Source organism: Chiloscyllium plagiosum, unplaced genomic scaffold (genome assembly GCF_037043375.1).
Source record: "Chiloscyllium plagiosum isolate Xiang-an unplaced genomic scaffold, Cpla_swu_hap1 HiC_scaffold_25, whole genome shotgun sequence".
NCBI classification, from domain to species: Eukaryota; Metazoa; Chordata; class Chondrichthyes; order Orectolobiformes; family Hemiscylliidae; genus Chiloscyllium; species Chiloscyllium plagiosum.
The window spans coordinates 40919260-40932642 of record NW_028270163.1 but is presented as its reverse complement, the minus strand read 5'-3'; the positions used below and the strand labels follow the sequence as shown (position 1 = coordinate 40932642).

General features: G+C 40.1%; 1 protein-coding gene across 2 annotated transcripts in view; it reads right to left on the bottom strand.

Moving 5' to 3' along the window:
* LOC122562201 (E3 ubiquitin-protein ligase rnf213-alpha-like) overlaps positions 1–13383 on the bottom strand; it is a 156764-nt gene that overhangs the window by 99008 nt on the left and 44373 nt on the right. For both annotated transcript variants that reach the window (XM_043714879.2, XM_043714880.2), the window contains 5 exons: positions 12629–12829; positions 9391–9613; positions 6582–6637; positions 4856–5018; positions 1417–1569 (listed from right to left, as the gene is read on the bottom strand). In XM_043714879.2, the coding sequence (XP_043570814.2) occupies positions 1417–1569; positions 4856–5018; positions 6582–6637; positions 9391–9613; positions 12629–12829 (796 nt within the window). The remainder of the gene's footprint in view (positions 1–1416; positions 1570–4855; positions 5019–6581; positions 6638–9390; positions 9614–12628; positions 12830–13383) is intronic.

Here is a 13383-nt window from a genome sequence, read left to right as displayed (position 1 = left end):
ACAAACTGAGGAATTATCTCTCTCTCCCTCTCTCTTTCCCCCTCCCTTGTCTGGGTTGACTTCAATGCTTTGCAGTTCAACCAACAAGTCCTGTGCAACAACTTGGTCAGTACCTGAAGGGGCAGATTCAGATTTTGGGTGGCCTTCCAGGAATGTTTTCTCATTTGAGATGTGGATCTCATGCCAGGTTGAACTAATATGGTGAGTTCCATAGTCTAGTAAACTATAAGGGTTGAAAACCAAAACTACCACTGCAAACACAGCTCCTGCTTGAAGCCAAGATCACCCATCCATTAATTTTAACCAAAGTACAATGATGATGATGGGCTGGGAGCTTTGCACTTTTGACTTGCAAAACGCAGCATCAAAATTTGCCATGGAAACACCAGTTGTGGAACCAACTCATATTCCAGCCTAGTCGGGTGACGAAATGTCTGGAAATGAACCTTCCAGCTTAGTGAGCAAACCTACATCCAGAACCTCAACCTGAGCTACAAATCTTCTCAAAACGCGTTAAGTAGCATTTGAGGCAGCAACCAGTACAGCTTAGAAAGTTTGTGAGAAGATTTGTAGCTCGGGTGCTTGTTGTTGTGGTTCTGTTCGCCAAGCTGGGAATTTGTGTTGCAGACGTATTTATAAATGCCAGAGCAAACAACACAGAAGCGCTTCACAGGAGACTCCCAAGCACTGAGGATGTCACCTAGACAGGGGACGAAACGTCTGCAACACAAATTCCCAGCTCGGCGAACAGAAGCACAACAGTACAGCTTAGAGTTGGATTAATACTTGCAGCACAGAAAAGGACAAGGAAATGGAAATTTTGTTCATTTTTTGAAAAAAAAGGTTCAAGTTGAGTGCTGGCACTTGAGGGTTCAAGTGGCTTTGTTCTATATTTGCTTCTATCGTTTAAAACAGGATGTTCTGTATTTCATCCTGTTCCTTTTATAAATGATGATTTGAAATACAGCCAACATGCAATACTTTTATTGGACACTTAAAACACTTTAAGTAGATTTCAGATAGTAAAAGAGTAAATATGGAGTAGATGACAGCACTGGGGTAATGTCGTTGAAATTCAGAGGCCCATGCTAGGGCTCATGGGTTCAAATCTCACTGTTCCAGCTTTGAATTCAATTCATTAAAAAAAAGTTGGAATATAAAGCTCATCTTGTTAACAGCAAGCATAATCAATGACTTCAAAAATCCATTTTTATCAAACATGTCCTTGAGGGCAGAAAATCTGCCATCCTTACCTGGTCTGGCCAACATGTGACTCCAGACTCACAGCAATGTGGTCGACTCATAAATGCTTTCTGAACGAACCAGTCAGTGCAAAGGTAATCGGGGGATGAGCAAGAAATGGTGGGTTTGTCGGCAAAGCCTGTGACTTATGAAAGGATAAGTAAAACAAAGTACCTCTGGTTCTTTACTGTAAGTGAACTTTGTTTTGGTAAGTATGTTTTTCGGCAAGGTTGTCGTCCGCCAAGAACGGAGGGTATTTTGACAACAGTCAACTATTTCTTGGACATGGACGAGATTTGCTTCAGGAGATGGGTCAGCCTGTGATTGCTGGAATGAAGAAGGAGAGAAATCAAAGTGCCGTTCAATGTAAGTTGTTGCAGGCTAAGACTGATAAAAGCACAATGGACAATCGGCTAAAATTGCACTATCATTGGGTCAGTAGCAACATCACTGCAGAACACAGGATGAAGATAATGAATAGCGAAAGTTACCAGGATAGTATTGTCCGAGGTTGAAATTACTCCTGATTCAGCTAGTTGATGGGTGCTCGCTTTGCTAAGCATGACTCATCTTTAATTCCTCAGGTGTTCAACCAAACTCCAGTGGAAGATTGATGGAATATCCCTAAGAAACTCAGAACCTGGCTACACTACTGTTCTCTTAATGTTCCTAATTCCTTATAAACAGCAGAACCTTTATCCAGCCTGCACAAAACAACTGAAACTCAGGGTCAATGAATCACTGCATCATATAGTACTGAAGAGGCCTTTTAACCCATCAAGTCTATATGACTAAAGCTACACTAAATACACACCAGTTCCACTTTTCAACCCTTCTGGCCCATAGCCATGAAGGTTTTGGCATTTCAAGTGCTCATGCAAGCACTTTTGAAAGGTTACCCACCTCATCTATCCTCCCAGGTAGTGCATGCCAAATCCCCACTGCCCTCTGGGTGAAAAACATTTTCCTCAAATCCCCTGAAAACCTTCTGCCTTTTATGAGAAAAGTGTGCCCCTGCGTTCTTGACCCTTTGATTGAAGGGATCAGATGCTTCCTGTTCACCTGCCCATGCCCCTCAATAACCTTATGCATCTCTAACAGGTTCCCCACTCCATCTTCTTTGCATGCGTCAGAGCTGGGGTCTCCCAGATATGGTCATAGAGGAAGCCCTGACACGAATGCAGCAGTCAATATTCTAAGTAAGCAAAGGTTATCAGAGCTTCACAAGAATGCATGTGTGTCTCGTTTCAGGGATCCAGGTCAGAAAAGAGGTTCAAAGCCGTCTCATGTGTAAATAGAATAATAAATTAACGTAGATTGAACCTGTGTTCAAAGAACCCACTGCTTGCCCAGAAGAAAAGAAGAGTTAATGTCAGTTAATAAAATATCATGATCTGACTGGATTTGTACACATGAAAATGGGGGGACCAGTAAGACTGGTATGTCGCATTTACCAGTATGTCGCATTTAGAGTATGTCACATTTACCAGTATGTCACAGTTACCAGTATGTTGCATTTACCAGTATGTCACATTTACTAGTATGTCACATTTACCAGTATGTCGCATTTACCAGTATGTCACATGTGCCAGTATGGCATATTTACCAGTATGTCGCATTTACCAGTATGTCGCATTTACCAGTATGTCATATGTACCAGTATGGCATATTTACCAGTATGTCGCATTTACCAGTATGTCACATGTGCCAGTATGGCATATTTACCAGTATGTCGCATTTACCAGTATGTCGCATATACCAGTATGTCACATGTGCCAGTATGGCATATTTACCAGTATGTCACATTTACCAGTACGTCGCATTTACCAGAACGTCACATTTACCAGTATGTCGCATTTACCAGTATGTCACATTTACTAGTATGTCACATTTACCAGTATGTCGCATTTACCAGTATGTCACATGTGCCAGTATGGCATATTTACCAGTATGTCGCATTTACCAGTATGTCGCATTTACCAGTATGTCACATGTACCAGTATGGCATATTTACCAGTATGTCGCATTTACCAGTATGTCACATGTGCCAGTATGGCATACTTACCAGTATGTCGCATTTACCAGTATGTCACATGTGCCAGTATGGCATATTTACCAGTATGTCACATTTACCAGTACGTCGCATTTACCAGAACGTCACATTTACCAGTATGTCGCATTTACCAGTATGTCACATTTACTAGTATGTCACATTTACCAGTATGTCGCATTTACCAGTATGTCACATGTGCCAGTATGGCATATTTACCAGTATGTCGCATTTACCAGTATGTCGCATTTACCAGTATGTCACATGTACCAGTATGGCATATTTACCAGTATGTCGCATTTACCAGTATGTCACATGTGCCAGTATGGCATTCTTACCAGTATGTCGCATTTACCAGTATGTCACATGTGCCAGTATGGCATACTTACCAGTATGTCGCATTTACCAGTATGTCACATGTGCCAGTATGGCATATTTACCAGAATGTCACATTTACCAGTATGTCGCATTTACCAGTATGTCGCATTTACCAGTATGTCCCATTTACCAGTATGTCCCATTTTTCAGTGTCAATTTCTTTTTCAACTGTTTTTTGTTTTCTCTCTGGGTGAGCAGGCATAAACAGAAAAATGCAGAGATAGGCCAGAAATGGTAACTCCATCTCCCTTTACCATTTAAGTGAGATACCTTCCTAATGGCTCCACAAACTCAGATGGAGACCCAAGTTTATGACACTGGTACAACCAAGCAGATTACTCTCCAACAATAGAATCAAAGTTTTACTTTACTCATACAAAGGAATTCAGATTCAATTGTTGAATAAAAAAAAAACCACTACCCATCTTTTCCTTTATTCATTCATGGAATATGAAACAGCTGGCCTGGTTCTTAATTGCTTGTTGTAAGGTTGCGTGAACTGCCTTCCTGAACCGCTGTGGTCCATGTGGGGCAAATAAGAAGGGATTTTTAGGCATTATGATCCAGCAACAGTGTAGGAATGGTGATAATATTGCAAGTCAGGATGATTGTGGCCTTGAGGGAATTTGCAGATGGTAGTGTTCTGCACTGTCCTTAGATGATAGAGTTTGAAAAATTAAAAGGTGCGTTAAAGGGAGGCTTGATAAGTATTGCAGTGCACATCATATTCACATACACTGATGTAGGTGTGCATTAATAATGGAGGGAATGAATGTTAGGATGGGGTGCTGATCAAGTGGGCTGCTTTAGCTCAGGATAATGTTGAGCTTCTGAAATATTAATAGAACTGCAATCATCCAAGCAAGTGGGGAACATTCCATCACACCCATGATTTGTTTCTTGTAGATGGTGAACAGGCTTTGAGAATCAGATGGTGAGTTTCTCACCTCAAAAATCTCAGCCTCTGGCCGATTCCTATAGCACAGTATTACAAGGGATTATCCCAATCAGTTTCTGGTCAATTGTAACACCTGGGATGTTGACAGAGGGGGGTTCAATAATGGCAATTCATTGACTTTGGTTTACAAAAACTTGAGGCCATGTAGGATGCTATATCAATGCACTACCTTTCTTTTAGGCAACAAACTCTCCTGCATTTTACATTCAGATTAGTTAAAGGCTTACCTCTCTTAGCCGTTTCTTTGTTTTCTCAGCAAATTTCATTACAAATTGAAATGAAAGAGTTGGAACTTCGTACAATCGTGTGTTCTCAGTCAATTCACAAATTATTGTATGCACCTTAATACCCCACTTTAAGCAATTTTCTGGAAACTCAGAGATATTCTCTCTGCAAAAATAAGCATAGAAACTGAATTACTAACAGAAGGGAAACATTAATTATAAAGATTCTGGGTTATTTGATTACTGGTACATGAAGAACCAAGGCTATTTTATATGCTAGAAATTGCAAATGATCACTTCGCATATATACTTAACCATGCTGTTAATTTAATAATTCAGGCATAGTTTCACAAAACTGTAAGAGGCCCTCAGTTAAGAACGGTTCTGTTCTAGTTAGGTCCTCCCACCCAAATTTAGACAATCTTTCCTAACTGGCTGCTCTATAGAAACATCATCCACAGACAATGGCAACTGTTACATATAATCCTTGCAACCTCCAAACCTCCATCACTTTACATGAGCACTCACGTATTTCCATGCTGTCAGACTCCCTGCTCAAATGTCAAGTTAAGGATAAGTTGCAACATCCTTCATTAGAATAAACAAAAGCTTTAGTTTTCCTCCATAAACACCAATTCAACTGTCTTGTCAGTAACTCCACCTACTACATACACCATGCTGCTTCATGAAGAGATGAGCTTCAAACATCACATATTATCCGTCATCATACTTATCTTTACAACACTCATGGCCCTGATTTGCACTCAACTTATCCCTGATGCCAATCAAACTCTAAATTGTTAAAATCAGAGCTACCTATGTGTATTTTTCCAATAAAACCCATTCATCATTTCCATCCTCACTGAACTACATAGATTTATTTTTTCCACACACATTCAAATTTAAGTTATAGCATGGCCTCAGACTTCCTAATTCTGTGATCTCCAACTTTAAATCCCATTTCAATCCCTCAGTCCTCTGCTTCTGGCCTTTAATATATTATACTCTCTTTTCCTGTTACTGACTCATCCTTTAGGTGGCTCAGCCCTGTTCCCTGGTTCTCACTCCTGATATCCCTCTAACAACACCCTTTGTCCTTAGAAACCATATTAAACCAGACCTTTTTCAATCCTTTGGTCATTCTTTCCAATCTCTTCTTCCATAATTCATTTGTCAAAAGTTTATTCTTTTTGGGAAGCAACTTGGGGGATACTTTATATATGAGAAAAGTACATTATGAAAATAAAACTTGTTTGCAATTCTTGCCAAAGTGAAGGAAACATTTAACTGTAACCATGCCAACAACAGGTTAGTCTGCGACAAGTTGTAAGCAGGGAAAGGGAGGCCATGTTGAGCATTCAATGAGGTTCATTAAGGAAATGGAATGAAAACTATGTTGATGTGAAGCGTTTGAGAAAAGTTCTGAAGGGAAGGGAAGAAAACCAGAGGAAGACAAATTGTGAGAACGGTGTTCTAGTTAACAGTGCTTTACCAAGGAAATAACCTAAAAACTGCAAGAATTGCAGATGCTACAAATTGAAAACAAAAACAGAGCTGAGTGACCCTCAGTTCTGAAAGAGTCACTCCACCTGAAACATTAACTCTGATTTATCTCGACAGAAGCTGCCAGACCCGCTGAGCTTTTCCAGCAATTCCTGTTTTTGTTTCAGATAAACAAACATAGTTAGTATTTGTCATAACCAAATGATATCCGATATATAAAATTTACCTTTCTGATTGGTGGTCTACCATTTCTTTAATAAAAGAGATGATTTTGCCAAATGCCTGCAAAATAATGAGACAATCCTTAAGCTTACTGATTGTAACATTCAACAAATCATAAAGTGGTAATGAAGAGTTTGCAATGCTCTTCCTAGTATGGAAGTGGAGATCAACATACAAGCACAATGGTGTGCCTAACTACGATGCCGAATTTGATGCTAGATATTTCAGTTTTCACTGCAACACAAGCAGAAGTCACCCACCATCCGGTTGATGTGATGGCAGCCCAGACTAAAGTTACATAAGTTTGGTGCTGTGTCTGCTGCTAAAATTCAGCCTGTTGTCATCATTGTTGTGGATAGAGCTAACAGACTAATGCAGCAACCCAGGAAATCATGAATTTGGAGGTGCCTAGGGAATGGCACTTGTTTCATAGAGCCCGACCCTTCCATCCTCTCTAAGATGAAAGCATTCACACCCTCCACTGTCCCTCCACCTCACTGTGCCTCTCCCACACAGCCCAGAGTGTGGCCACGCATGAAGTGGTGCAGTCTAAACCTGAGACTTTTAAAACTACAATCGAAACATTTAATGATTGCAAGGAGGAATTGGACATTGCACTTAGTGCTAAAGGATATCAGGGAAAGGCGGGAACAGGCAGCTCAGTTGGATGATCAGCTATGATGAATAGCGGAGCAGGTGTAAAGGGCTAAATGGCCTACTCCTGCTCTTATTTTCTATGTTTCTAGAACTGCTCAACTGCAAGACCATCTGCAGACTCTCCCACTGGATGTCAGCAACCTTCCGTCAATGATGCTGCAGTCACTGGGGTCAGACTGGTGGAAACACTAAGATAGGCAAAGACACATAAAAGGCAGGAATCAAGGGAAAGCACAAGGACTTTTATATAGAAGGTAGAAGAGGCAAGTTAAATAAAGGTTAGCTTGATTTATAAAGTTGCTTGGGAACATCTAGTTCATAATGGTGGCCAAGAGGACAGGGAGGTTCAGTTACAGGGAGGTGGTCAGGCTTGGAACTGCTATTGAATGGGCGAGTTGGGATGCATTCACTCGAATCACAGTCAGGTGAGTCAAACACTAAAAATCAGACTCAGAAAGGGGGTGCAGTTATTGATTTCCCATTTCCTTTCTCCTCCTCAGCTATCACTGCATTCCTGGTTGCAGGGTGAGATGGTGCAGCTTGTAGTCGACCACAATGAATTGTGACTTGCAATACAGGATTCCACTAGAACTGAGCAGACAGTGAAAGTATTATTTGAAATCCGCTCCCCCCCTTCCGCACCTTAGTCTGCTTGAATACATTTTGTGTGGCAGCAAGTTCTTTGTTCCATGCATGCTGCCTATGTTTGAGAAAGTTGTGCGTTGGCCTCATGAACCATATGTTGAACAGATAGCCCTTCTCAGCCAGTAACTACCCTCTGGTTTGTTGCAGTGACTCAAATGTAGTCAATACAACAGACTAGTACAGAATGAAAGTGTCATTGCTCAGGAACAAAAGAACAGAATGAGGCCATTTGGCCCTTCAAGCCTCTTCCACCATCCAATTATGATCTTGGCTGAACTGTCACTTAATTTTGCCTTAAAGTTTCCCTCAGATCCCTTCATATATTTTGGTCCACAAAAATATATCAATCTCAACTTTGAAATTAACCATTGATCCAGCATCGATTATTATTTGCAGAAAGTACAAACATCCTTTGTAAAAGGTCTGGTGCTATATTTTAGATTATGCCCCCTAATCCTAGGTTCCCCAACTAACAATAATAGTTTCCCCAATCTACCCTAGTTACTTCTACCAGGATATTGGCTATTTGCTTGCATGATGTCCTCAGAACGGTAACGCACAAGCTGGATATTGAGTGGATGCTATTCCATCAGCTTGAAATACATCTCAGAGCAACTTGTATGCTGTCCATGAGGCAATAAAACCATAAGATATGGGAGGAGATTTAGGCCATTTGGCCAATCAAATCGGCTCCACCATTAGATCATGGCTGATGTGTTTCACAATCTCATTCTCCTGCCTTCTCCCCATAACCAGTGTTCCCTTTACCAGCCAAAAAAACCCAACTATCTCTGTGCAGGGGAAATCAGTGATTCTCACAAAGCCATATACAGTACTGGCTCCACCTGTTTTTCTCTGGTGCACTATACAAGGACATAACACAATGTTAGATGGAAGGTTGAGTTCTAAATTTGCATCTCTGCTGTTGAATCAGCATTAGATGTTGATTGGCATCATGATCTGTCTGCTCTTCATACATCTACAAACAAGAGTAATCCCCTAGACAATTTGGTGTGTGGCACCTTCACCACTGAAGAAACAGGCACTACACAACGGAATTTTGCATCATTTATATTGAACAATCAAAATAGCATCCATTTTGTAGATCTGGCAGAGTGATGCACTCACATAAAGGGACCCAAGGGGCAACTTTTTCATGCAGAGGGTGACGCGTGTTTGGAATGTGCTGCCAGAGGAAGTGGTGGAGACTGGTCACTTACAACATTTAAAAGGCATCTGGATGGGTACATGAATAGGAAGAATTTAGAGGAATATGGGGCAAGTGCTGGCAAATGGGTCTAGATTACCTGAGAGTATTTGGTTGGGTGAGATGGACCACAAGATCTGTTTCTGTGCTGTACATCTCTACGACTCTGTGACTCTAACACGGACAGCTGTTCCAATGTAAATTACAATGGGTGCAGTTTAATAATGAATCTTCAGGACGAGTGTAGTTTGTGATGAACACCAGTAAGTTTGAAACACATCAACAAAAAACACTTAAAACAAACCTGAAAATCTTGGTTGCACAGTTTAAAGTTAGAATTTCTCATTTTTGTTTTAGATTCTTGTAATCTGTCCATTAATTCTTGAGCAACATGTTTTAGGGTCATTCCCATTTCCTTTGAATATTCAGGAATATCATCAGTTGCAATCAGTGAAAACCAGGTGAGAACCAGTTTTGGGTCCTTCTCAATCATAGGCTTCATCTGGAACATGAGTTCCAGTAATTTTCTAAAGCAAAAATAGAAAGCACACATCTCAAAAGTTGTCACATTTCTTTCATGTTTGTGTACATTTTTCTTATCTAGCTAAATTATTATAAATATTTTAAATGCATTGCAAACACTACACATCCATGCAATTTATAAAGTACAGCAGATGAAGAAGTCAGCTAATTGAGATGTTTAAGATGATCAATGTAATTGATAGGTTACAGAAAGAAAAACTATTTCCTCTACTGGGGGTGTTCAGAACAAGGGAGCACATAATGATAAAACTGGAGATAGACTGTTCAGGTGTGATTTCAGGAAGCACCTGTTCACACAAAGAGCAGAAGAAATCTGAAACACACTCCACCTCAGCCCCAACTACAACTCATTGAAGTCAGTGGAAAAACTTAAAAACTGGGATTGATCAATTTTAAGTTAGGGGAGAGTATTAAGATACTTGTGCGGATAGTCAGAGGCTTTTTCTCTGGAGTGGAAAGATCAACCACAAGATGGCACAGGTTCAAGGTGAGAGGAGGAAGGTTGAGCAGAGAAGTGCAGGGAAAATGTTTCACACAGAGGATGGTTGGGTGCCTGGAAGGCACAGCCAGTGAAGGTAGTGGAAGCAGGCACATTAGCAACATTTAAGGTGTATCTTGATAGACACATGAATATGAGATGAACAGAGGGATAGAAACTGCACATGGGCAATAAGTAATGGGTCTAAATAAGGATTAGAATCAGCACTGGCTTGGTGGGCTGAAAGACCTGTTCCAATGCTGTATTGTATTGTATTGTTTTGTAATAAAGACAGATACAACAGATGGATCTAAAATGTGGGTTGATCATTATCTCATTGGATAATGGAACATGCTCAAGGAGTCTAATCATTATGGGGTGTTTTAGAATCTCTCTAATCAACTAAATTTCAGCATAATGTGTTCAGTACTGTCTGCAGTCAGGTTTATCTCAAGATGAGTGTCACTGTGAATCTATCCATTCAAGCCAAGGTTTCCCAATTTACCATAACACTACGAGATCATTGGTAAGCTGTAGTTAATCAGAAACAAGAAAGAAATAGGTCAAGAGAGCTTTGGTGCAATTAAGCTTCTATTTTCACACCATCTTTCAGATGCAATCAATAATGGGTTAAGGAATGGATTATAGAAATGAACGGAACTTTGTACATGTTGGAAATTTAGATGCAGAACCTTGAGTTAAATAAATCAGCCATTGGCTTCCAGCACAAAGTTGATCCAAAATGGGCATGACATGCAGAAAGCAGAGTGGGGAAAGGTCTATGAAGCCTATAAGGTCGAATCAATATATCACAGGCTTTTTCACTGGCACCATCTCTGTCTATGACATAAATTATCTGCAAATGATGTTGTCTATAAAAGATAGACAACATCATTTACAGATAAGCACTAACAATGGAATGAAAATGTCACTCTGCTTTTATATCAAATGAATCAATAATTGCACAACACGATTCAGCGTTATAAAGAGTATAAGCGAAGCTGATAAATTACACACCAGCCTGTCGCTCTTAATCTCCTATAGTTGGTAACGTACAAGCCAGGGTCCAAAATGCTAACTTTTGCAATGTAACACATCTGTGTTATTTACTTGTAAGTGTAAAATAATATTTAACTTAAATCTTTCATTTAGTTGTAAGCTTTGAAATTCAAACTTTTCCAACCTTTCCATTAATTGTCACCACTTAATTCCCTTCCTAACATCACCAGTTACTTCCTTACTTTATCCATGCCTTTGTTATCTCCTAGCTTGACTACTCCAATGTGCTGCTGACTGGTAACCCAACTTACATTCTCCATAAACTTGAACTCAGCCATATCTCGGCTGCCTTTATGCTACCTTGCACCAACTCCTACTCATCTCGTGCTTGCTGACTTTCGATAGTTCCTCGTCCACAATGCTCAGATTTCCGTTTCTGCTCCAGTTCTGAATTATTGCATGTTTCTGTTTTAATTGTTCCACCATTGGTGGTAGTCCCTTTAGCTGCCAAGGTTCTAAGGTTGAGCTTACCCCACGCTCTACTTATTCCTGCCTCTCACCCCTGCTTTAAAAACTGCTTAAAACCTCTTTCATAGAACTTATTCTAGGATTCCTTTCACGGTACCTTCCAAACCCATGTCCAATGTCATCTTAAAGGATAAGGGCAGTAGTTACATGAGAATATTACCACCTGCAAGTTCCCCTCCAAGCCACTCGCCGTCCTGACTTGGAAACATATTGATGTTCCCTCAGTAACGTAGGGTCAAAATTCTTAAGTTACTCTCTAATGATTTTGTGTGTCTACCTGCAGCAAATGGAGTGCAGTGGTTCAAGGAGAAAGCCCACCAACACCTTCTCGAGGGCAACTAGGGATAGGTAATAAATGCTGACCCAGCTAGGGACACCCACATGCCACATATGAATGAAAAAAAAAGACTCCCTGTGCAGCTGTATAGTGTTTCATTCACTAACTCATTTGCATAGTCTTCTACATTAAAAGGATTATTATACACATAGAAGCTCTTGGTGCTGCAAGTATAAAGCACATAAGAACATCTGGCCTGTTAAGCCTGCTCTGCCATTCAACAGGATCATGGTCTTTTCGTGGACTCAGCTCCACTTCCCTGCCAGCTCACCGTAACCCTTAATTCCTTTATTGTTCAAAAGCCTATCTTTGCCTTCCTTGTCTGAAAGAACATGGAGACAAACCGCAGATTCATCCTGTGCACTAACATGGTGGCAACAGAACATTTTGATCATCTACTCCGTATGGGACAAATCTTTCTGAATAACCGTAGAAATTCCTGTACCAAATAGACCACCAAAGGCATCTTGCAATTAAGGATAGGGAAGGAATGCTGAGCCAGTCAGAAAAGTACAAACAACTAAAAAATAATCATACTGGAATAATTAGAGTATCTTTAATGAAAGAGATTACAAATTAACCAATCCTGAACACTATTGCACTAAGATTTTGCATCAAAGTTTACCAGAAGATAGTTAAAACACTTATAAATGTTACCTTCTTATTTCAGATTTATCTCTTATTCTGTATCGAAAGCTTTCATACTGAACTCTTTGCAGCGGTTCTAATTTGCTGGAACTGGTGTCACTGCTCACTGGTGGTTGATGCTGTTCTGTACACCAGTGAAGAAGTGGTACAACTTGCACAAACTCCAAAACTTCTTGAGAAATGCAGTAGTTAATCAATGCTGTACACGTACTGGAATGCAATACAATTATAGAGTTAGTGCCAGGCCAAACCCAAGGAAGGAACTATTTATACCTATTCATCAGAAAAAAAATGATTCGATGAGCCAGTTAACATAATTTGTTGTGAGTTACTAATATAGACCGCTTTGAAGATACAATATTATCCAAAGTGCAAAAGAAAATGTATTGAGCTCTACAAACAGATAAAGGAAGAATATGTAACACTTCTATGCATTTTATTTAAGATTCTGGATGGGATTGACAGGGTAAACACTGAGAGGCAGCTTTTGCTACCTGAGGCATCAAAAATACATGGGTACCATCTCAGGATAAAGGAGTACAGTATGATCATTTGGGATTGAGATTGAGAGGGTTGAGAATCTTTGAATTCTCTACCCCAGAGGGTTGTGTACATGCCCTTGCTGAATATATTTAAGGCTGGGGTAACAGATGTTTGATCAGGGAATTGAGAAATGAGGAGTGGGTGAGAAAGTGGAGTTAAAGCTGTGCATCTGCCATGATAATATTGAATTGTAAAGCAGAGTCATTGGGTAATTTTGTTCC